The 24,147-nt window shown below is 42.4% G+C and overlaps 1 protein-coding gene across 2 annotated transcripts in view; it reads left to right on the top strand.

The window, feature by feature from the left end:
• tollip (toll interacting protein) overlaps window positions 1-24,147 on the top strand; it is a 31,786-nt gene that overhangs the window by 4,529 nt on the left and 3,110 nt on the right. For both annotated transcript variants that reach the window (XM_086008025.1, XM_086008026.1), the window contains exons 3-5: window positions 8,971-9,153; window positions 9,839-9,991; window positions 15,194-15,284. In XM_086008025.1, coding sequence (XP_085864151.1) covers window positions 8,971-9,153; window positions 9,839-9,991; window positions 15,194-15,284 — 427 coding nt within the window. The remainder of the gene's footprint in view (window positions 1-8,970; window positions 9,154-9,838; window positions 9,992-15,193; window positions 15,285-24,147) is intronic.

Genomic DNA, 24,147 nt, shown 5'->3' with positions numbered 1-24,147 from the left:
CCGTGTACATCCAGATCTACTTATTTGCTAGCAATAATAAAGAAAGGTTGATGTGCCAGTTCAGAGCAGCACAAGTGGTAAAGTAGCCATCTATGCTCCCATGACCCCATGCAGGTTGTCTTCTGTGACAGGGTAAATCATCTCCGCTCATTCTTGTGCTACCCTTGATAACTGTGAAGTGTTGCTGTAATTTAATTAGAAGACAGTTTATCTTGCCTGTGCTACCTAAACTTGGAGCTCAATACAGATCACATTGATTTATTGCTGTTTTTGACTCTGAACTGGACTGTATACTGCAGTGTGCTGCTTGACATTTTCCTCATGGTGGGAAGAATTGATTTGAGGTCATTTGTACAAGGACAGTTTAACTTAGTTTTTAAGAATTATGTTCTGAATCATGATTTCTGTAAACTGTGGATTAAAGAACAAATTTGAAAATTTTTGTATCCCAATTCACTTAACCAGCAATTTCAAATAAAATCTACAAAAAACACTCAATAAAAACCTACATTTATTCAAAACCAGCTATTCATAATATATATTAATGATCTGGACGAGGGAACTAGATGTAATATTTCCAAGTTTGCAGATGACACAAAGCTGGGTGGGTGTGTGTGCTGTGAGGAGGATGCAGAGAAACTCCAGTATGATTTGGACAGGTTGGGTGATTGGGCAGATGCTTGGCAGATGCAGTATAATGTGGATAAATGCGAGGTTATCCACTTTGGTGGCAAAAACAGGAAGGCAGATTACCTGAATGGCAATAGATTGGGAGAAGGGGAAGTGCAACGAGACCTGGGTGTCCTTTTGCACCAATCGCTGAAGGTAAGCATGCAGGTGCAGCAGGCGGTTAAGAAGGCAAATGGTATGTTGGCCTTCGTAGCAAGAGGGTTCGAGTACAGGAGCAAGGATATCTTGCTGCAGTTGTACAGGGCCTTGGTGAGACCACACCTTGAGTATTGTGTACAGTTTTGGTCGCCTTATCTGAGGAAGGATGTTCTTGCCATGGAGGGAGTGCAACGAAGATTCACCAGACTGATACCTGGGATGGCAGGAATGACGTATGAAGAGAGATTGGGTCGATTAGGCTTATATTCACTAGAGTTTAGAAGAATGAGGGGGGATCTCATTGAAACATAAAGTTCTAACAGGACTGGACAGACTAGATGCAGGAATGATGTTCCCGATGGCCGGGGAGTCCAGAACCAGGGGTCACAGTCTAAGGATAAGGGGTAAGCCATTTAGGACAGAGATGAGGAGGAATTTCTTCACCCAGAGAGTGGTGAACCTGTGGAATTCTCTACCACAGAAGGCAGTTGAGGCCAATTCATTAAATATATTCAAGAAGGAGTTAGATATATTTCTTAAGGCTAAAGGGATATGGGGAGAAGGCAGGGACAGGGTACTGAATTTGGATGATCAGCCATGATCACATTGAATGGCGGAGCAGGCTCGAGGGGCCGAATGGCCTACTCCTGCTCTTCTATGTTTCTATTTCACACACATTATGACTAAGATGTTCTGTTTTCACTTGATATTGACAAAGAAATTACCTTTTTTTGAACAGTAGAGTATTTAATTGAATATGCTTGGATCAATAATTCTTATACAGCAGTAGTAAATAGGAACTACTTTGGAATTTTGCTATAAATATTATTGGAGCATAGATCATAGACAGGACCGCTGATCTGCAGTGACCGAATAAGTCAATATGAATTTTTTATTTAATATGGCATTCTAAAATTTATACTAGTGTTTTGAGGATCATGCTGTGATCCTGCTAATTTTCCCATGAAAATGATTAATCATGGCCTTAAACATAGATTTAGATGGGTATATTGGAATGAATTGAAGTAAAATTGCAGTCTTTGCTTTCCCTCTTTCAGGGCAAGATACTCATATTTTACTGCTAACATATGGGGAAACTGTCAAAATAAAAGACTCACTTCATCAAATTGAACCTTTTTATCATTGATGCATTGTGGCTTTCTTTTCCTCATTCTCCTTCCTCAGCCCTAAGACCTGCCACTTCAGGACTCCTTGCACCATGGAAATACACTGCTAAGGTCTGTTTTAGGGGTCAATCAGGAGTCATCTTCATAGCGAGTTCCATGGATGCTGCCTGGCCTGCTAAGTATTTCCAGCATTTTCTGTTGTTATTTCAGATTTCCAGCATCCGCAGTATTTTGCAATTATATTAAAACAGTTATATGCTGTTTCAGTGCCTCTGCTGCTCTGATAGTGAAATTTAGAAGAGGAAGTGACTGCATATGAGCTCTGAGCTGGTTACAGTTACAAAAGTTGGCAAATTGGCTAATCTTTACAGTTCTCTCTTCTAATCTGGGACTTTGGTCACACATTGTAACTGTTTAGTTCTAATCTTTCCTTCTTGCTGCCAGCCTCTCCTCTTTGGGTTAAGCCACATTACACATAATATCCATGTGATAGAATTCTTGGTGTATTGGATCAGATTGCAAAAGAATGTTTTCCAATTTATGTACCAAATAACCATTAGTAGACACCAAATTAATTTGAATGAAAGCACCACTATTTGTGCATAAAAGCCAAAGGAGGGGATATTTGGAGTGAAAACCAAAAGCTTGGTCAAAACGTTGGGTTATAAAGAGGGCCTTTAAAGGAGGAGAGGGAGGTGGAAAGGCATGGGTGTTTAGAGAGAGAATTCCAGAGCATGGCACCTAGATGGCTGAAGTTATGGACATCAGTGGGAGACAGAAGGGCCGGGAGATGCACAAGAGGCCAGAGTTGGAGGAATTTTTTAAAAATTTGTTTTTATGCGACGTGCGCATCGCTGGCAAAGCCAGCATTTATTGCCCATCTCTAATTGCCCTTGAGAAGGTGGTGGTGAGCCGCCTTCATGAACCGCTGCAGTCCGTGTGGTGAAGGTACTCCCATAGTGCTGTTAGGTAGGGAGTTCCAAGATTTTGACCCAGTGACGATGAAGGATCGGCAATATACTTCTAAGTCAGGATGGTGTGTGACTTGGAGGGAAACTTGGAGGTGGTGGTGTTTCCATGCGCCTGCTGCCCTTGTCCTTCCAGGTGGAAGAGTTCGCAGGTTTAGGAGGTGCTGCAGTGCATCTTGTAGATGGTACACACTGCAGCCACGGTGCGCCAGTGGTGCAGGGAGTGAATGTTTAAGGTGGTGGATGGGGTGCCACTCAAGCAGGCTGCTTTGTCCTGGCTGGTGTCGAGCTTCTTGAGTGTTGTTGGAGATGCACTCATCCAGGCAAGTGGAGAATATTCCATCACACTCCTTACTTGTGCCTTGTAGATGTTAGAAAGGCTTTGGGGAGTCGGGAGGTGAGACACTCGCTGCAGAATACCCAGCCTCTGACCTGCTCTTGTCGCCACAGTATTTATGTGGCTGGTCCAGTTAAGTTTCTGGTCAGTGGTGACCCCCAGGATGTTGATAGTGGGGGATTCGACGATGGTAATGCCGTTGAATGTCAAGGGGAGGTGGTTAGACTCTCGCTTGTTGGAGATAGTCATTGCCTGGCACTTCTGTGGCGCGAATGTTACCTGCCACTTATCAGCCCAAGCCTGAACATTGTCCAGGTCTTGTTGCATGTGGGCACGGACTGCTTCATTATCTGAGGAGTTGTAAATGGCGCTGAACACTGTGCAGTCATCAGCGAACATCTCCATTTCTGACCTTATGTTGAAGGGAAGGTCATTGATGAAGCAGCTGAAGATGGTTGGGCCTAGGACACTGCCCTGAGGAACTCCTGCAGCGATGTCCTGGGGCTGTGATGATTGACCTCCATCTTCCTTTGTGCTAGGTATGACTCCAGCCAGTGGAGTGTTTTCCCCCCGATTCCCATTGACTTCTGTTTTACTAGGGCTCCTTGATGCCACACTCTGTCAAATGCTGCCTTGCTGTAAAGGGCAGTCACTCTCACCTCACCTAGAATTCAGCTCCTTTGTCCATGTTTGGACCAAGGCTGTAATGAGGTCTGGAACCAAGTGGTCTTGGCGGAACCCAAACTAGGCATCAGTGAGCAGGTTTTTGGTGAGTAAGTGCCGCTTGATAGCACTGTCGATGACAACTTCCATCACTTGGCTGCTGATTGAGAGTAGACTGAAGGGGTGGTAATTGGCCGGGTTGGATTTGTCCTGCTTTTTGTAGACAGGACATAGCTGGGCAGTTTTCCAAATTGTCAGTTAGATGCCAGTGTTGTAGCTGTAGAGGAGCGGCTAGTTCTGGAGCACAAGTCTTCAGCACGAGAGCCGGGATGTTGTTGGGGCCCATAACCTTTGCTGTACCCAGTGCGCTCAGCTGTTTCTTGATATCACGTGGAATGAATCGAATTGGCTGAAGACTGGCTTCTGTGATGGTGGGGACCTCGGGAGTAGGCCGATATGGATCATGCACTCTGCACTTCTGGCTGTAGATGGTTGCAAACGCTTCAGCCTGGGCTCCACCATCATTGAGGATGGGGATATTCATGGAGCCTCCTCCTCCCATTAGTTGTTTAATGGTCTACCACCATTCACAACTGGATGTGGCAGGACTGCAGAGCTTTGATCTGATCTGTTGATTGCGGGACTGCTTAGCCCTGTCTATAGCATGCTGCTTCTGCTTTTTAGCATCATGTAGTCCTGTGTTGCAGCTTCCCCAGGTTGGTACTGGTACTGCTCCTTATTGAACCAGGGCTGGTCCCCTAGCTTGATGGTAATGGTAGAGCAAGGGATATGCCGGACCATGAGGTTACAGATTGTGGTGGAATACAATTCTGCTGCTGCTGATGGCCCACAGCGCCTCATGGATGCCCAGTTTTGAGCTGCTAGATCTGTTCTGAATGTATCCCATTTAGCACAGTGGTAGTGCCACACAGCACGATGGAGGGTGTCCTCGGTGTGAAGACGGGACTTCATCTCCACAATGACTGTGCGGTGGTCACTGCTACCAATACTGTCATGGACGACAGGTAGATTGGTGAGGACGAGGTCAAGTAGGTTTTTCCCTCGTGCTGGTTCTCTCGCAGGCCCAAACTGGCAGTTATGTCCTTCAGGACTTGGTCAGTAGTGGTGCTACCGAGTCACTCTTGGTGATGAACATTGAAGTCCCCCACCCAGAGTACATTCTGTGCCCTTGCTACTCTGTGCTGCTTCCAATGGAGAGGTTGGTAAGGCTGAAGGAGGTTGGAGATGGGGAGGGCATGGTTATGAAGGGATTTAAACACGAAGATGAGAAATATAAATTAAAGGTGTTGGGGTCCTGGAGCCAATATAGGTGAGGGGTGCGCAGGACTCGGTGTGGCATAGGATACAGGCAGCAGGGTTTTGAATGAGCTGAAGTTTAGAGGTTGGGGAGGCTGGCACTAATAGTTGAGTCTGGAGGTGACAAAAGCATGGATGAGGGTTTCAGCAGCAGATAGGCTGAGGTAGGGGCAGATGCAGGCAGTGTTATGGAGGTGGAAGTAGGCGGTCTTTGTGTTGGAGAGCATATGTGATGCTGTAAATGTGAACAACCTGGTGAGGAGGGGGATGAAATTGGAGGCAAGGGGCCGATCAGGGCCGAAAATGATGGCTTCGGTCTTCCAACTATTTAAAATTGCGGCTCATCCAAGACTGGATGTCGGACAAGCAGTTTCACAATACATAGGCAGTGGAGGGACTGAGAGAGGTAGAGCTAGGTGTCATCAGCGTATTACTATCATTCAAGGATGGTGAAGGCCATAAGAACATAAGAAATAGGAGCAGGAGTAGGCCATACGGCCCCTCGAGTCTGCTCTGCCATTCAATAAGATCATGGCTGATTGTCGACCTCAACTCCACTTTCCCGCCCGATCTCCATATCCCTTCATTCCCCTAGAGTCCAAAAATCTGTCTGTCTCAGCCTTGAATATACTCGAAGACTCAGCATTCACAGCCCTCTGGGGCAGAGAATTCCAAAGATTCACAACCCTCTGAGTGAAGAAATTCCTCCTCATCTCAGTCTTAAATGGCCTACCCCTTATCCTGAGACTATGCCCCCTAGTTCTAGACACTCCAGCCAGGGGAAACAGCCTCTCAGCATCTACCCTGTCAATCCCCTTCAGAATGTTGTATGTTTCAATGAGATCACCTCTCATTCTTCTAAACTCCAGCGTATAGGCCCATTCTACACAATCTCTCATCATAGGACAGCCCTCTCATCCCAGGAATCAATCTAGTGAACCTTTGTTGCACCGCCTCCAAGGCAATTATATCCTTCCTTAGATAAGGAAACCAAAATGGCGCAGTACTCCAGGTGTGGTTTCACCAAGGCCCTGTACAATTGCAGCAAGACTTCCTTACTCTTATACTCCAACCTGCTTGCAGTAAAGACCAACATGCTATTTGCCTTCCTTATTGCTTGCTGTACCTACATGCTAGCTTTCTGTGTTTCTTGCACGAGGACATCCAAATCTCTCTGAACACTTGAAAGTTTCTCACCATTTAAAAAATATTCTGTTTTTCTATTCTTCCTACCAAAGGGAACAACCTCACATTTCTCTACATTAAACTCCATCTGCCACCTTACTGCCCACTCACTTAGTCTATCTATATCCCTTTGCAGACTCTGTGTTCTCCTCACGGCTTACTGTCCCAGCTAGCTTTGTATCATCAGCAAACTTGGATACATTACACTCGGTCCCTTCATCTAGGTTCCCCTTTATCCACCCTGCTAGTTACATTCTCAAAAAACTCTCATAAATTTGTCAGACACGATTTCCCTTTCATAAAACCATGTTGACTCTGCCTAACGTTATGATTTTCTAAGTTACTTGATGCCACTTCCTTAACAGTGGATTCCAGCATTTTCCCACGACTGATGTCAGGCTAACTGGCCTATAATTTTTTTTTTTTTTCCCCTCTCCCTCCTTTCTTGAATAGCGGTGTTACATTTGCGACCTTCCAATCCGCTGGGACTGTTCTAGAATCTACTATTTCTACTATGCATCCACTATTTCTTCAGCCACCTCTTTTAGAACCCTAGGATGTAGGCTGTCCGGTCATGGGGATTTGTCAGCTTTTAGTCCCATTAGTTTCTCTAGTACTAATGAGTAGGGTGGTCCTGGCTAGGTAAGACTGCACAGTTTTAGCAGGTTAAACTCCAGCAGTATTCCTGTGCGCACTTGGGGTTCCCTATGCCCAGACTCTCTGGACTTGGATATGTAGTGGGCTATGTCCTTATAAGGACAAAGTGCAGTTAATTGCAGCTACTGCAAACTCTACTGATGTAGATTTATAAGTATCTTGCTTTGGAGATGGTGATGGATTTCTGAGCATGTTTCAGTCATTTGGCTAAACGAAATAAGCTTGTGCCCATTAAGCATGCCCCAGAGTAGAGTGTCTGAAGCTAACTCTTATCTATAGCTTTATTAAACTTCTGACCGAGACCAAAAATTCAGATCATAAGATTAAGCATTTTATGGTTAGTGCTCCTGCACAAAGTTCTTAAGTTTGAGGAAATATTCAACTAGAAACAGGCACTTGTTAGAAGACCCTCTCTTTCCCCCCACACACCTCAAAGTTGAAAGACACATAGAGATTCTTTTTACAAAGACATTTTAAGTTAAGATTATGTTGCATTGTGATCTTGATGTCCTTTCCACTTTAAAAATATTTTGACATGTATTGAAATTTCTGTATGATTACTTCAGAACATTGGTTGGCAATGAAGGACATCAAGAAAGATCCATGTTCAGAATTGAGTTTGTTTCATTCAATATATCCAGAGGTTCAGGTTCTAAGCAACTGGGGCCCAATCAGATGACCGATTCTCTCTTTCCATTACCTCTCAATTAAGGTTGCCACAGGTTATAGCTTTCTGTTTGGGATAAGGGGAGTGGTGAGAAACTAGGAGGATGGAGAGACAGAGAGGGGAATTTTCAGCAATTGTTAGAGTAGAGGCTCAAGTAACAACAACAGGCTATTAACAATTACCTATTCGAGATTGAATTTTTATGCCTAAGCAAGTAATTCTAGAGGCTCGCAGGGCCGAATGGCTTACTTGTACATTATTTTTTGAAGAAATAGGAGCAATTGTTTGAAAAATGTTCTCCTCTAGACAGTTACAAGTGGCAGTGAGTAGCTACTGGCTTAAAAAAAAATGGTATAATTATGGAGCAGATTAGAAAGAAATCAAGTTCATTTCTCCAGCTGAAGGTAGGCAAAAACTATTCCATCGGTGCTGTGCCCTCTCCCTTTCCCCCCCCCCCCCCCCCCCCCAAAAAAAAAATTGAAAAGCTTTTGATATCCTCTCAACAAAAGAAAATGTGCGTTTACAAAATTACTGTTTGTGTTCAGTGATTCAGAAAAGCTGCCATCTGGATCTCTCTTAATGCTGATGGCTACATTTAGGTAGTGATCTGTGATTCCCAGCAGCATTAAATGTTTGGCTTTGAAACGAGTGTTTAAATATTACATCGGAAAATGTAATTATTCTCCTTTAGTCTTTTTTACTCATTCCTCTCCTCCTGTCGAGCAAAAAGACAGCATGCCATTCACTAATGGAAGGAAACAGCATTACCTGGTCTGGCATCCATTTGAAGCAACAGCAGCCTAAGAGCAGCATGAAGTGACATATACTTCATTACTTTATAGTATCAGTCTTTGTACTTCATAGAAAAGATGGGTTTGTTTTATGCGTACCTGTAGTTTGGAATGAATTGTCCCCTATATGAATAGTGAATCCATAAACATATAAATCACCTTCTGAAAACCTTTTATAGTCCAAACCCTGACTGGGATCTGTTTCAAATATCAATTTCAGGCAGAAAAGTGTCACCTACCACTAGTTAGAGCTCAATGTTAACCCCTTAGTACCCCACATTTTACAATGGATGACTTGTGAAGCTTTGGAAAAGAGATCTTACTCTCGGCCTCATCAGGACAAGAGTTTATTCAACTAGTATCTGGTAAAACTTGACCATATTTTCTGCATTGCATAGAAATGATCTAACTCTGTCTATAAATTCCATAGGCAAAACTGGCAAAAAACTATGGGATGACCCGCATGGACCCATACTGCAGAATACGTCTCGGGTATGCAGTATATGAGACACCTACAGCACACAATGGGGCAAAAAACCCAAGATGGAACAAAGTTATTCCGTGCACTGTGCCACCTGGTGTTGATTCATTTTACTTGGAGATATTTGATGAGGTGAGATTCTGAACTGGGTTTTTATTGCATATTATTCATAAGTTATGTATGTTGCTTTTCAGTATAGCAAACTATGCTAAGAAACCATATTTTTGGTTACTGCTTTAAATGTCTGAAGTTTTTAGACTTGCTGACTTTAGATAGCAGACTTATTTAAAATTATGCTGTCAATTGTTTACTACGGTTTTAGTAATTACTGGTATTGTAACTTGTGTGTTATGTTTTATCATATACACAGTAGGAAAAGGGGCTAAAAACTTAATTTTGAAGTAAGGAGAAATTCTGTTGATGCATAATATTTCCCCAAATGGGCCTGATTTTTGCACAGGAAAAGTCCAGGCTGTGGTCTGGGGCCTGCTAGAATATAATGGTGTTTTACAAAGTTGCCCTAAGATGGGAATGAGGGATGCTGAGCCATACAGTTTTTATGTGCTAAGCAGATGTGTATTTTTTGACTCCATCCCAATATCCTGAACTATTTTGTAATTCCTCATGGTAATTGATATATCCAGTGGTGCTCAAAATTTACATGCATTTAAATTGTAATTTCATGTTGTCCTCTGTTAGAACCTTCCTTTTTAACAGACCAACTCGGAAGGAAAAAAAATCTATTTTCAAAACTTGCCTGTTATTGCATCAGTGTATCTTTTCTATTGAAACATGACTTGTATTTTTATACCTGCAGCGAGCTTTTTCCATGGATGATAGAATTGCGTGGACTCACATAACTGTCCCTGAACTACTAAAAGAAGGGAAAGTAGTGGATGAGTGGTACAGTCTTAGTGGGAGGCAGGGTGACGACAAAGAAGGAATGATCAACCTCGTTCTGTCTTACGCAGTAAGTGGAACATGTAGATTTCACTTATTTTAAACTTTTTGCTTCTAAGGTTTTGATGGAGTGATACATTTCAAGAACTGTTTAACAAATGAACACTGCAATTTAAGATTAAAAATGTAGATTACAAGAACAATGATATAGGTGATATTTAAAGACTTCCATTAGAAAACTAAAACTGGAATCCAAATTAGTTATATCAGAATAATTCAAAGATGGAAACAAACATAAGCTTATTAAACTTTCACTTCCTTACCTAAATTACAGATTGTAGTTTAAGGAGTTTTCTAAAAGTTATATTAAAAATAATTGTTACATATAACCTTTTGCCAAAGCCTCAATTCTCAGATCTGTTAGAACTAGGCATGACTTGACCTCACAAGCTGGGTCTACAGTCCTTGGATGATTAGGTACAGTTCTTGTCAAGACTCTCCATTGATGCTGTTGCAGTGTGCTGGTCATACCTTGTGAAGCATTGTATTCTGTTTAAGGGTCCCCACCGTAGGAAGAATTTACTAGCCTTTCCAAAGAGCTCATTGTTGATTCACCAGGATACTACCTGAGATAAAAGACTTAGTTATGATCAGACACTAGGTAAACTTGGGTTATAGTTCCTGGAGATAGAGGTTAAGGGGTAATTTAAATTGAGATGTTGGAAGCAAGGAGGCTAGATAAGGAATGACTGTTCCCTCTGATAAATTAAAGCAAATTTAGGGAAAAAATTCTTCATGCAAAGGGTTGTGCGAATGCAGAATGCATTGCCCTATAAGGCCGTATTGGCTGAATCAATTGAGGTTTTTAAAGGGGAGATGGATGCCCACTTGGGAAGTAATGGTATTAAAGGATGTGCAGAAAGGGTAGGGATTTGAAATTAAAAAGATAAAAGTTGTTGTGGCTAACAAAATGGCAGAGCAGGCTTGATGGCTGGCCTATTCTTCCTATGTTTGACTCTTTAGGGAAACAAACTGCTAAGTAAAGGTTGTCTGTTTTCAGTGGCAAATACTCTGTCGCGAAAATTATCTGCTATAAAGGCACATGGTGGGATGTAGACAAATGTTTCATAAGAACCTAAGAAATAGGAGCAGGAGTCGGCCATTTGGCCCCTCGAGCCTGCTCCGCCATTCAATAAGATCATGGCTGATCTTCTACTTCATCTCCACTTTCTTGCACTATCCCCATATTCCTTGATTCCCTTCATATCCAAAAATCTATTGATCTCTGTCTTGAATATACTCCATGACTGAACTGCCACAGCCCTCGTGTAGAGAATTCTAAGATTCACCACCCTCTGAGTGAAGAAATTTCCCCTCATCTCAGTCCTAAATGGCCAACCCATCATTCTGAGACTGTGATTCCTGATTCTAGACTCCCCAGCCAGGGGAAACATCCTCCCTGCATCTACCATCAAGCCCTGTAAGAATTTTGTATGTTTCAATGAGATCACCTCTCATTCTTCTAAACTCTAGAGAATATAGGCCTAGTCTACTCAATCTCTCCTCATAGGATAATATCCCCATCCCAGGAATCGGTCTGATGAACCTTCATTACACTCTCTCTATGGATGGTATATCCTTCCTTGGGTAAGGAGACCAAAACTGTACACAATACTCCAGGTGTGGTCTCACCAGGGCCCTATATAATTGCAGTAAGACGTCTTTACTCTTATACTCATGATCTAACCTTAGGGGGCAATGTTTTGCTTTATTTGCAAAATTGATTTTATTGCAGCTTCAAACCTAGCTATGTTAATTGTGTGAGTGTGTGTGTGTGTTGTAATAAATCCATAGAACATCCTGTCCCTGGAAGATTCGAGCCTTTTGTCAGACTAAGATACAGAATGGGGTTAACAATCATTTAAACTTGCACTACTTTTGAGCTTTAATCTTGTATGGTCTTCAATTTCTTATGTTTAAGACCATAATGTTCCTGTGTTTTGTTTTTGGTATGTTAAGTTGCCTGTTGTAGAAGACTAGCTGCAGTATTTTGTTCACAATTTGAATTGGGCCACTCCTAAAGCACCTTCAAAATTTTTATATATTTCAAATTACAATACAGGAAACTTTGTGATATCCAGGACCGGCGTGTTGCCGATCTATCAAAACTGCCGGACATACAAAGTTAATGTTGAAGCATACGGAGGTTTTCATCTCCATATCTGACAACAAACACTGTTGCTTAGCAACAGCTTCTAAAGAGTTGGCTGCAGCTGCAAGTGTCTGTAGCTGAAGCTGTTGCTATAGCTACAGACCTTGCAGTGGCTGACTGGGGGGGAAAAAAAAAGAACAAGATCTAAAAAAAAAAAAAACTTACAGAAAACGGTTCCTGATTTTTGCCGTTAGATCGAGTATTCCGGACATACAACCTCCGGATAAACCAAAGTTTCCTGTACTTAGAATCATAGATGTTTATTACACAGAAGGAAGCCATTGTGTCTGTGCTGGACAAAAAAGAGCTATCCAGCCTAGTCCCACTTTCCAACTCTTGGTCTGTAGCCCTGTAGGTTACGGCACTTCAAGCGCATATCCAAGTACTTTATAAATGTGATGAGGGTTTCTGCCTCTACCACCTTTCAGGCAGTGAGTTCCAAACCCCCACCACCCTCTGGGTGAGAAAAGTTCTCCTCAACTCCTTCTACCAATTACTTTAAATCTATGCCCCCTGGTTATTGACCTCTCTGCTAAGGGAAATAGGTCCTTCCTATCCACTCTATCTCAGCCCCTCATAATTTTATACACCTCAATCAAGTCTCCCCTCAGCCTCCTCTAATCCAAGGAAAACAACCCCAGCCTATCTAATCTTTCCTCATAGCTAAAATTCTCCAGTCCTGGCAACATCCTCGTAAATCTCCTCTGTACCCTCTCTAGTGCAATCACATCTTTCCTTTAATTTGGTGATCAGTACTCTAGCTGTGGCCTATCTAGTGTTTTATACAGTTCAAGCATAACCTCCCTGCTCTTGCCTTTATTAGCCGAGGCTTAGAATACAAGTATCCTGTATGCCTTCTTAACCAACTTGTCTACCTATCCTGCTACCTTCAGGGATCTGTGGACATGCACTCCAAGGTCCCTCTGTTCCTTTACGCTTTTCAGTATCCTACCATTTATTGTGTATTCCCTTGCCTTGTTGGTCCTCCCCAAATATATTATCTCACACTTCTCCATATTGAATTCCATTTGCCATGTTTCTGTCCACCTGACCGGTCCATTGATATCTTCCTGCAGTCAACATCTTTCTTCATCACTATCAACCACACGGCCAAATTTTGTATCATCGGCAAACTTCTTAATATTGCTCCCTACATTGAAGTCTAAATCATTGATATATACCACAAAAAGCAAGGGACCATTGGAAACAAACTTGCAGTCACAAAAACACCCATTACCCTTTGCTTCCTGCCACTGAGCCAATTTTGGATCCAATTTGCCACTTTCCCTTGGATCCCATGGGATTTTACTTTTCTGACCAGTCTGCCATGTGGAACCTTGTCAAAAGCCTTGCTAAAATCCATGTAGACTACATCAAACGTGCTACCCTCATCGACCCTCCTGGTTACCTCCTCAAAAAAATGTAATCAAGTTAGTCAGACACAACCTTCTCTTAACAAATCCATGCTGACTGTCCTTGATTAATTCGTGCCTTTCTAAATAACGATTGATATTTGTGTCTCAGACTTTATTCCAGTAATTTGCCCAGCACCGAGGTTAGGCTGACTGGCCTGCAATTACTCAGTCTAGCCCTTTCTCCCTTTTTAAATAACTGTACAATGTTAGCAGCCCTCCGGCACCACGCCTGTAGCCAGAGAGGATTGGAAAGTGATGGTCAGAGCCTCCGATATTTCCTCCCTTGCTTCTCTTAACAGCCTTCATCCGCGCCTGGCGAATCTACTTTCAAAGATGCTAAACTCCTTAATATTTCCACTCTCTCTCTCTCTCTCTCTCTGTTTATCTCCTAATATTTTACAATCCTCCTCCTTAACTACAATGTCTGCATCGTCCTTTTCTTTTGTGAAGACAGATACAAAGTATTCATTAAGAACCGTACCCATGTCTTTTGCCTCCACACACAGGTTACCTTTTTATCTCTAATAGGCCCTACTCTTTCTTTAGTTATCCTCTTGCTCTTTATATATTTATAAAACATCTTTGGGTTTCCCTTGATTTTATTTGCCAATATTTTTTCATGCCCTCTCTGCTTTCCTAATTTCCTTTTTAATTTCATCGCTGCAATTTCGATACTCCTCTAGACTTTCTGCAGTATTGAGCGCTCGGTATCTGATAAAAGCTTCCTTTTTTGTCCTTCTCCTACCCTGTATGCTCCTTGACATCCAGGGGGCTCTAGATTTGTGAGTCCTATCCTTTTTCTTTGTGGAAACATATTTGCTCTGAACCCTCGTGCCCTCCTGCTTGAATGGCTCCCACTGCTCTTGACACTGATTTACCTTCAAGTAGCTGTTTCCAGTCCATTTTTGCTAAATCACATCTCTGCTTAGTAAAGTTAGCTTTTCCCCAATTGAGAACTTTTACTCCTCGTCTATCTTTGTTCTTTTCCGTAACCATGCTAAATCTAACTGAATCATGATCACTACCACCAAAATGCTCTCCCACTGATACCCCTTCCACCTGTCCAGCTTCATTCCCTAAAACTAAGTCCAGAACCGCCCCCTCTCTAGTTGGGCTTGCTATGTACTGGCTAAAAAAGTTCTCCTGAATGCATTTTAAGAATTCTGTGCCCTCTATACCTTTTACACTGATTCTATCCCAGTTAATATTAGGGTAGTTGAAATCCCTTACTATTAAATGTCCTATTGTTTCTGCACTTCAGAAATTTGCCTACATATTTGCTCTTCTATCTCCCTCACTGTTTGGGGGTCTATAGTATACTCCCAGCAGTGTGAGTGCTCCTTTTTTTGTTCTTCAGTTCAACCCATATGGCTTCATTTGATCCTTCTGTACATTTTCTAAATGTTTGGGTTCTGTCCAACACACAATTTTCTTTAAGAAATTTTTGTAAGTTTTACCCAGTTTTCATATATTCAGACAATTTGTCTACTGTGTAGGTTTTACTTGTAACTGTACAGTTGAAACGAGGATTGTGTGACACAACTTTTTGTTCAAATTCTTTCAATCTCTCAATACTTTCATTTTTACCTTGTTTTGGGGAGGAAAATACTCCTTCCATAATTAATTTTTTGTTGTATTCCAACAGACACTGCCGCCAAACATGTTGGTGCAGCCACAGCCAGTAGTGTTAATGCCCACTGTCTATCAACAAGGACTAGGATATGTGCCTATTACAGGTATGGTTAAACCTTTCCAAATTCTTTTTACGGTGCGGAGGGAGTTTTTTGGTCTTTCCCTTGCCCCTACCCAAAGAAAGTGTGGAATAGTATTGATTGTTGCGGAAGGCTGAAAGATGAGATGTGATTGTTGCCTTCTTGCTAGCCTCGATATAACTTTTTTAATGTAAAGACCAAGTAAATGTTCCGATACATCTATTTGAAATCGCTGAAATTTGAAATCTATTTTTCATTGCTGTTTAATTTAACGTAATGAGGTCGATAATGCAGTTCTGGTGCAGTATCACTGGGGCCGCCATGAATCGTGGGCTGTGCCCAGTTGGGCTTGACATACCTTTGTGACTCTCCCTGCGCCTCATCCTTAAGGGGTTCAGGAGCCAAAATGTCGAGTACCAGCAGCTATTTAAGGATTGTTGGCTGCTCTTAAAGAGCCACTATGTTTCTTCAACAGAAAAACAGTTTGAGATACAATAACCTATTTGACCTTTTGAAGGCCAAGGAAGGATGACCCTATTGGGAGGAGAGGGCTATTGAGAAGAAAAATATTTTTTTTTTAAACAAATCTCCCTTAAAATGCACATTTTAAATGCCAGGCACCTAGTGCACTACACACTGCTCCAGCGCAAAGGATGTGTAGCAGGCCTCAGGCCGCCTCTATGCCTGACAGTACAGGCCTCCCAAGCTCTAAGGCTGTGGTGTTTTGAATCACTGGCATCAGATAATTGGCCCCCAAATGCTTTTGTACACTTGATATGGAAGTTCATTAATTTAAAAATGCAGTACAGTTGCATTGTATCTGAAAGTACATATAATTGTAACTATATGTACTACAGGTTGAGCGTCTGAAATCCAGAGTCCTGGAATCTGGGACGATTGGTGGCAGGGTCGTCCGGAATCCGTAAAATGTTCTGGAATCCAGGGAGGGAGGGAGGCTTACCATGCATTGTGAAGAAGCGAGGACTAGAAGGTGACGTCCAAAAACCGAAAATATCACAACCTGGGCCCAGGCATTTCCGGACTCGGAACGTGTTTCTGATGTCCGAAGTCTGGAAACGCCAGGGCCCAGGTTGCGATATTTCCGGACTTCGGACATCAGAAACACGTTCCGAAGTCTGGAAAAACATGAAAACTGGCTCGGCCTCCGTCCCGAGGTTGCCGGATTCAGGATGCTCAACCTGTACTAAAATAAAGTAGTAATTGAGTTTATTTGTATCTGTGTAAATAGGCAAGTATATGCTGAAGTTTGTTGGCTGGCTGACCAGCTGATGCTTCTGCAATGCGAGAATGGTGTTACTAGTCTTTTAGTCCTTCAGTATTGTACTGACTAAGAAAAAGTGTAATGGTGAGCACACTAAATTTTTGCGCAGCTGCATTGAAACAGTTTATTTACCCACTAGAATTTCTGTAAAATAAATTAAATTTTCATTTTGTGTCCACTTGAAGTGTCCATTAGAACTCAGGATTTTGTTCTTATAAATGTGTTCTCAATTTGTTCTTGGAGAATGCATTTTGAGCAAGACAACACTAGAGTGAAAGTACTAGTGGTTACAGCTCTTTGTGGTGGTAGTAGCCTCAAATAAATCGTTACTGTGTGCCTTTGCAGCACAGTTATTACTGTAGCTGTAGCAGATGGGTCCTGCTCTGCTGCAAAAGATTGGACACCCATGCTGCAGTTACCTGAGTCTCTACGTCTGTTGTTTAGCAGATGCATCCTTTGTAGGACTGCCAAAAATACTATTATTCCATAGATTTAATGGTAAAATAAAGTCCCAAAACTTTACCCCAAATTTGGGTAGATTTTGTCAGGATCCCATTTCAACATGGAGTCTCACTCATTTGGGATGTGGATCAGAGATCGGGGTGCAAAGTTCAGTACGCCAGATCTGCAGCTCACGATTTCTAGTGGTGATTGAAAAATCTGGAGTTCTGTGAGCTGGATGCAATGTCCTCTGCACCCAGTTCTTGTGTCTGCATTTCAATTGAGCAAGGTTCCACACTGACAGCAGAACTGTGGAAAATGTACTTTTGTATTATGGCAAGGCTTGTGATGATTGCATTCTTTCTGCAATATATTCAGATGATAAATTACTGAATCCAAATAAAAACCTGTTGGGTAGGATGCTGGTTCATTCCTCAGCATTTACGCAGATGTCCAACTTGAGTTCGGGTTCTTGTATTTTTTTCCCCCTACAGCATCTCCATTAGGAGAGCGATTTGCATGTTCTTGCATGGTTCAATGTGTACGCTAGCTCTGCAAAAGAAACCTGTGAAGTATAATTTAGCTGTTAACAGGCTAGTATTACTTTACTTCCAGAGACAGAATATATATAATTGCTCTTTTCTTAAAACAGTATCATTTCCATAAAGTTATTTTAAAAACTGGAACTCCTATGGCTCATTAACTTCATCATCTGATACTAAACTATTATCAACTAGGAAGGTCCCAGATTCATTTCCCATATTTATGAATTTATTTCTTGGCTGAGGAGGCATTTGGAATGTGACAATTTTCTGCAGCATATGTGGGCTTGGCAGGTGAAGAGAGGTTATTGCACCTTATTGTTGAGGACAGGATTGAGTTCAGCTATGATTTCCCCTCAAATAGGCTACCAACATTCATTGGACTCCTGCATGGAAGTACCACCAAAAGGTGTCAATGCTTGTGGAAGGATACCTCGGCATGAACCATTGCATTCAGGAGAGTAGGGAGTAAACAGGGAGCAGTGATTCAAAACTTAAACACTCATGGCTTTTTTTTCCCCTCCGTTGGATGTTGTAGTGTTAATTCAAATTTTGGTAGCTTAATTATTTTCCTTTTTGTATCTCTTCCCTCTGCCCAGCCCCCCCCTTTTTTTTGGTCTATATATTTCTACCACTATTGCCCCTTCACCTAACTGGGAGTTTGTTTGAGTTTTCCGTGTCAGCTAAATGTACAATATGGAACAGAATGATCCATAGAATGCCCAGTTACTGTGTGATGCCCTATCCAGTAACCTGGGTGTGAACTAGTTTAATTTGCCTAGTGATAGGATATGAGATTGAATCCCAGTCAAGGTCGGAACTGTGGTCCTATGGCTAAAGTCCACTCTGCTACTAAACTAGTATTTGGGGGTCTCTTCCCACCAAAACCTCACCAGTGACCTATGAACACCTGTACAACTTCTAGAATCAGTCTGTTATTTAGAATGTTTGAAATTGGTTAATGGCACCTATTTTGAGCTCAAGCCCTTTGTGTTAAATTTGATTTCTGGTTTGAATTGTCATTTTCTTTTCCTTTTCACCTGTTCTGAACCTTTTGGAACTATCTAATTAAAATGTAATGCAATTTTCCAGGTGCTAAGAATTTGCAAGAAATATAACATTGGATGAGTAAAAAGGAGCTTACCAACCTATGGTACTTTTTAATATTGTTCAAAATCTGAGCGGGCTGTACAGAAATCTACCATACTAGTTTCAGCAGCACAGAGCAGGAAGAATTTGCTGACATAGAAGATAGGAGCAGGAGTAGGCCATTCGGCCCCTCGAGTCTGCTCCACCATTCAATAAGATCATGGCTGATCATCCAAATTCAGTACCCTGTCCCTGCCTTCTCCCCATATCCCTTGATCCTTTTAGCCTTAAGAAATATATCCAACTCCTTCTTGAATATATTTAATAAATTGGCCTCCACTGCCTTCTGTGGTAGAGAATTTCACAGGTTCACCACTCTCTGGGTGAAGAAATTCCTCCTCATCTCTGTCCTAAATGGCTTACCCCTTATCCTTAGACTGTGACCCCTGGTTCTGGACTCCCCGACCATCGGGAACATCCTTCCTGCATCCAGTCTGTCCAGTCCTGTTAGAATTTTATAAGTTTCAATGAGATCCCCTCTCATTCTTCTAAACTCCAGCGACAAACTGTAGTAGCTTTGCTCATCTCTGAAGTGTGCACAACTCTTTAGCTGTAACTTTAGGAGCTACTGTCTTGATTTGATAAGCGATTGTGCCAATCCAGCAAACCAGAATCCATAAGGGTATTGTTTTTTTTTAAACTACAGGACACTGCACTGATGATGAAACCAGATGGCAGATTAAATATTCTTGATTGATTTGAACTGTCAGATCAACATAGAAAATTAACATAAAATAGTGGTGGATTTAGAAATTATGCAGTGCTGAGGGCAGGAGAGTTATTTTCTCGGGCATCTGATGGAATTACCTTCTCCCCCCCCCTTTGATAATTTTAGTTGGTTTGATTTCCAACATTATGCAGCCTATTGTCGTTCTGCCTTTAAAGCCAAAATTAATTTATCCTGAAATAAAATTAGTGTATGAACTTAACAGTTCTCATCATTAAGATAGGCATGTCAACACTCAGAGAGTGGTGAACCTGTGGAACTCATTGCCACAGAGGGCAGTGTACGCCAGCTCATTAAATATATTTAAGAGGGAATTAGATATATTTCTACGGGCAAAAGGGGTTAAGGGTTACGGAGAGAAGGCGGGGACGGGATACTGAATTAAAGGATCAGCCATGATCTCATTAAATGGCGGAGCAGGCACGAAGGGCCGAATGGCCTACTCCTGCTCCTATCTTCTATGTATCTATGTATGTATATGAAAAACTAGCAAGCGGTGAAAGGCCTTCGGACACAAGACAAGGTGTTCTATTTAAAGTGCAATGGGACATGAGCTAGCCATAGCTTGAACTGCAGGAATATTCAAGTTGGTTATTCTTATTGCTATGGTAAAAGAAAAAGCCGAGTGCACACATGCATAATTTGCAGCAGTGGCAGATCTAGAAATTATGCAGTGTTGAGGGCAGGAGAGTTACTTTCTAGGGCATCTGGTGGAATGAACCTTCTCTCTTTCTCTCCTCCCCCCCCTCCCTTTGATTTTGATAACTTTATTTGGTTTGATTTCCAACATTATGCAGCCTACTGTCCTTTAGCCTTTAATGCCAAAATAAATTTATCCTGAAATAAAAATAGTTGGATGAACTTAACCAGTTTATTTTAACTGTAAAGTTATCACCTCTGTTAAAATAGTACAGGAAACTCTCGATTTACCGGCACCTAAATAACCGGAAAAATGCAGGAGTAGGTTCAGGTAAGTTTTACTTCATATTAGTGGCCGTTCCTGGATCTGTGGCCGTGTAACCGGGGTTCCTGCACCTGTTGCTATGCAACAGGGACGCCTGGATCTGTGGCCGGGGTTCCTGCACCTGTTGCTATGCAACAGGGACGCCTGGATCTGCGGCCGTGTACGGGGCTCTCGTACCTTTTACTATACCTCTCTGTAATCCGGACTTTTTGATAAACCGGCACCACGCTGGTCCCGTCAGTGCCGGATAATAAAGAGTTTCCTGTAGGTGGAAGAATGTCAAACAAACTATTATAAGCTTCTATTTTTCCTTTTATAAAATTGTGTGTATAGCAATATGATCTTTCACTTTGAAACATTGCATTTGACGTTTTGGAAAATTGATTGAAGATTACCCACTGCACCATAATCTTAATAACAAAAGCACCATTTACAACAACCTGCATTTATGTAAATGCCTTTAACGTCAAAAAACATCCCAAGGCGTTTCAGAAATAAATAAACACCAAGTCAAAGGAGATATTAGGAGTGGTGACCAAAAGCTTGGTCAAAGAGATGCACTTTAAGGAGGGGAGAGGGAGGTCAAGAGGCAGAAAATTCTCGAGTTTGGTTCTTGGGTGGCTGACGGTACAATTGCCAATGGTCTGGTGAAGGGGGTGGGGGAGGGCAGGATGAACTAAAGGCTGGAGCCAGAGGAAGAGAGTTTGGTGGGGGATGTAGGGCTGATGGTGGTTAGAGATAGGGAGGGGTGAGACTGTAAAGGGATTTAAACACTCAGATGAGAATTTTAAATTGGTGTCATTGGGGGACTGGGAACCGATGTAGGTCTACGAGGACAGGGGTGATGGGTGCGCGTGGCTTGGTGCGGAATAAGTTACAGGTAGCAGAGTTTTGGATGAGCTGAAGTTTAGAGGGTGGTGGATGGGAAGCCAGCCAGGAAAACATTGGAAGAGTTGACGGAGGCATGAATGAAGGATTTCGGCAAGCAGGTGGGCTGAGGTAGCAGCAGAGACGGGGTTGTATTTAGTCAATAAAACATAGTGACCACTGTTTCTTTTAAATAGTCTGATGGTAACTAGTTGATAACATTTCACAAAATATTCTGATACTATGTTAAGTAGCACTTGGTAATAGCATTCCTTGAACTAATAATCCAGAGAACATGAATTCAAATCCCACCATGGTAGTCTGAACATGAATTTTTTTAAAATCACAAAAATCTGTAAGGTACACAATTTCTGACAAGTCGAGCATGATGACTTCAGCTTTCCACGGTTGAGTTGAAGGGAGCCTTGCTTGTCAATGATTTGATGTCCGATAAGCAGTTGGACAGCACATTAATGGTTAGGAGCCAAGGGTGGTGGCAGAGACATGGAGCTGGGGGTCATTGGCATATGTGCAAAAGCTAACTTCATGCCTACAAATGATATAATTGAGGGGCAGCATTTAGACAAGGATGGCAGTGAACTGAAGATGGTGCATTGGGGCATAGCCAAGTTGAATGCATGAGAAGCTGGCTTCGTTAGAGCAGATAGGATTGAAATTGGGATTAGGAACCAAGTTAAGATGGTTGCAGTCACGTAGGATGTCACTGGGAACTTTGACCAAATCTATCTTGGTGACATAGGCAAGTTGGAAATTGGCTTCTAAACGGGAGTCCTGAGAGGTGGACACAGAGCTGAGTGGTGCGGATGCAACTGAGGACTTGAGTTATGGGAAGTCAAAGGCTTTTTATAAAAGGAGTGATGATGGCAGTCTTGAAGGATGAGGTGGGAGAGGGAGACAGAGCATAAAGGAGAGGAAACCTTTGTCTGTGAGCATTGAGCCGAGAAGGGAAAGTTATCAAAAGGAGTCAAAGGCGCAGGAAAGAAAGAAAAAAACTTGCATTTATATAGTGCCTTTCATAATCTCTGTGCTTTACAGCCAGTGAAGTACTTTTTGAAGTATAGTCACTGTTGTAATGTAGAGAAACCTGGCAGCCAATTTGCACACAGCAGGGTCCCACAAACAGCAATGAGATAAATGACCAAATAATCTGTTTTATATAAATACAGGTTGTTGGTGCTGGCTGAGACAAATGTTGGCTTGGACACTGAGTCTTCCCCTGCTCTTCTTCGAAAAGTGTCATGGTGTGGCAGAGCCACCAAGGGACTCTGATCTAATGTACATAATTATCTTTAACAAATTGTTAGCTACAGACTGAATCTGTATCTTTGTTCATATTATTGCATGTACATAGCGCGGTCCCTTTTAAGAATGAGACCAAACGCGATGACGTCATCACGTTGGTCACGTGCTCCTCCAGCGGCAGGAAAACGTGATGACGTCAGGCTAGGGAGCTGCCCTAGCCAGTCCTCGTGGAGCCAGGCTAGGGAGCCGCCCTAGCCAGTCCTCGTGGAGCCAGCGAAGAGTACAGACCTGTTATTTAGTTCTCCTGCACTTGCATGTTAAACTCTGTTAAATAGTATTAAACATCGTTTGTTTGATAGACTGACTCAACCTCAGTCCTTTAGTTAGGAATCTAGCCATTCCTACAATGGGATCTTTTATGTTCACCTGAGAGGGCAGACAGGGCTTTGGTTTAATATCTCAGTCAAAAGATGGCCCTGCACTGAAACATAGAAGATAGGAGCAGGAGTAGGCCATTCGGCCCCTCGAGCCTGTTCCACCATTTAATGAGATCATGGCTGATCATCCAAATTCAGTACCCTGTCCCTGCTTTCTCCCTATATCCCTTGATCCCTTTAGCCTTAAGAAATATATCTAACTCCTTCTTGAATATATTTAATGAATTGGCCTCAACTGCCTTGTGTGGTAGAGAATTCCACAGGTTCACCACTCTCTGGGTGAAGAAATTCCTCCTCATCTCAGTCCTAAATGGCTTACCCCTTATCCTTAGACTGTGACCCCTGGTTCTGGACTCCCCCGCCATCGGGAACATCCTTCCTGCGTCTAGTCTGTCTAGTCCTGTTAGAATTTTATAAGTTTCAATGAGATCCCTCTCATTCTTCTAAACCCCAGTGAATATAAGCCTAATCGACCCAATCTCTCCTCATACGTCATTCCTGCCATCCCAGGTATCAATCTGGTGAATCTTCGCTGCACTCTCTCCATGGCAAGAACATCCTTCCTCAGATAAGGTGATCAAAATTGCACACACTACTCAAGGTATGATCTCACCAAGGCCCTGTACAACTGCAGCAAGACATCCTTGCTCCTGTGCTCAAATCCTCTTGCTATGAAGGCCAACATACCATTTTGCCTTCTTAACCGCCTGCTGCTCCTGCATGCTTAATTTCAGCGACTGGTGCACAAGGACACCCAGGGCTCATTGCACTTCCCCTTTTCCCAATCTATTGCCGTTCAGATAATAATCTGTCTTCCTGTTTTTGCCACCGAAGTGGATAACCTCGCATTTATCCACATTGGGCAAATGCAGTATAATCACCCAACCTGAAGTGTCAGACTGGAATATGTGCTCAATTCTATGAACCCCATGACCACCTAACTCTGAGGCAAGAATGCCACCATAAACCATGACTGACACTTAAAAGTTGGTCTTGTGAAAGAAACGAGCTTGGATGGGGGAGAAGCTGTAGTGATATGGGGTCAGGGCTGTGGTATATGGGGCATATTGTGAGGGGGTGGGGGAAATGGAGTCTGGGATGGGGTAAGAGGCAGCTGCGGCTCCAAACGGTGGTCTCAATCTTTGAAATCAAGAAAAACCATGAGTTCCTCACACTTGGTGTTTGTGGTGATGTGGGGAGCAGAGGAAGATAAGA

The sequence above is a fragment of the Somniosus microcephalus genome, chromosome 15, assembly GCF_052327205.1.
Source record: "Somniosus microcephalus isolate GS21.2 chromosome 15, FLI_Smic_1.0, whole genome shotgun sequence".
Classification (NCBI taxonomy): domain Eukaryota; kingdom Metazoa; phylum Chordata; class Chondrichthyes; order Squaliformes; family Somniosidae; genus Somniosus; species Somniosus microcephalus.
The sequence above is the reverse complement of the archived record's forward strand: the minus strand, read 5'-3'. Positions and strand labels throughout refer to the sequence as shown.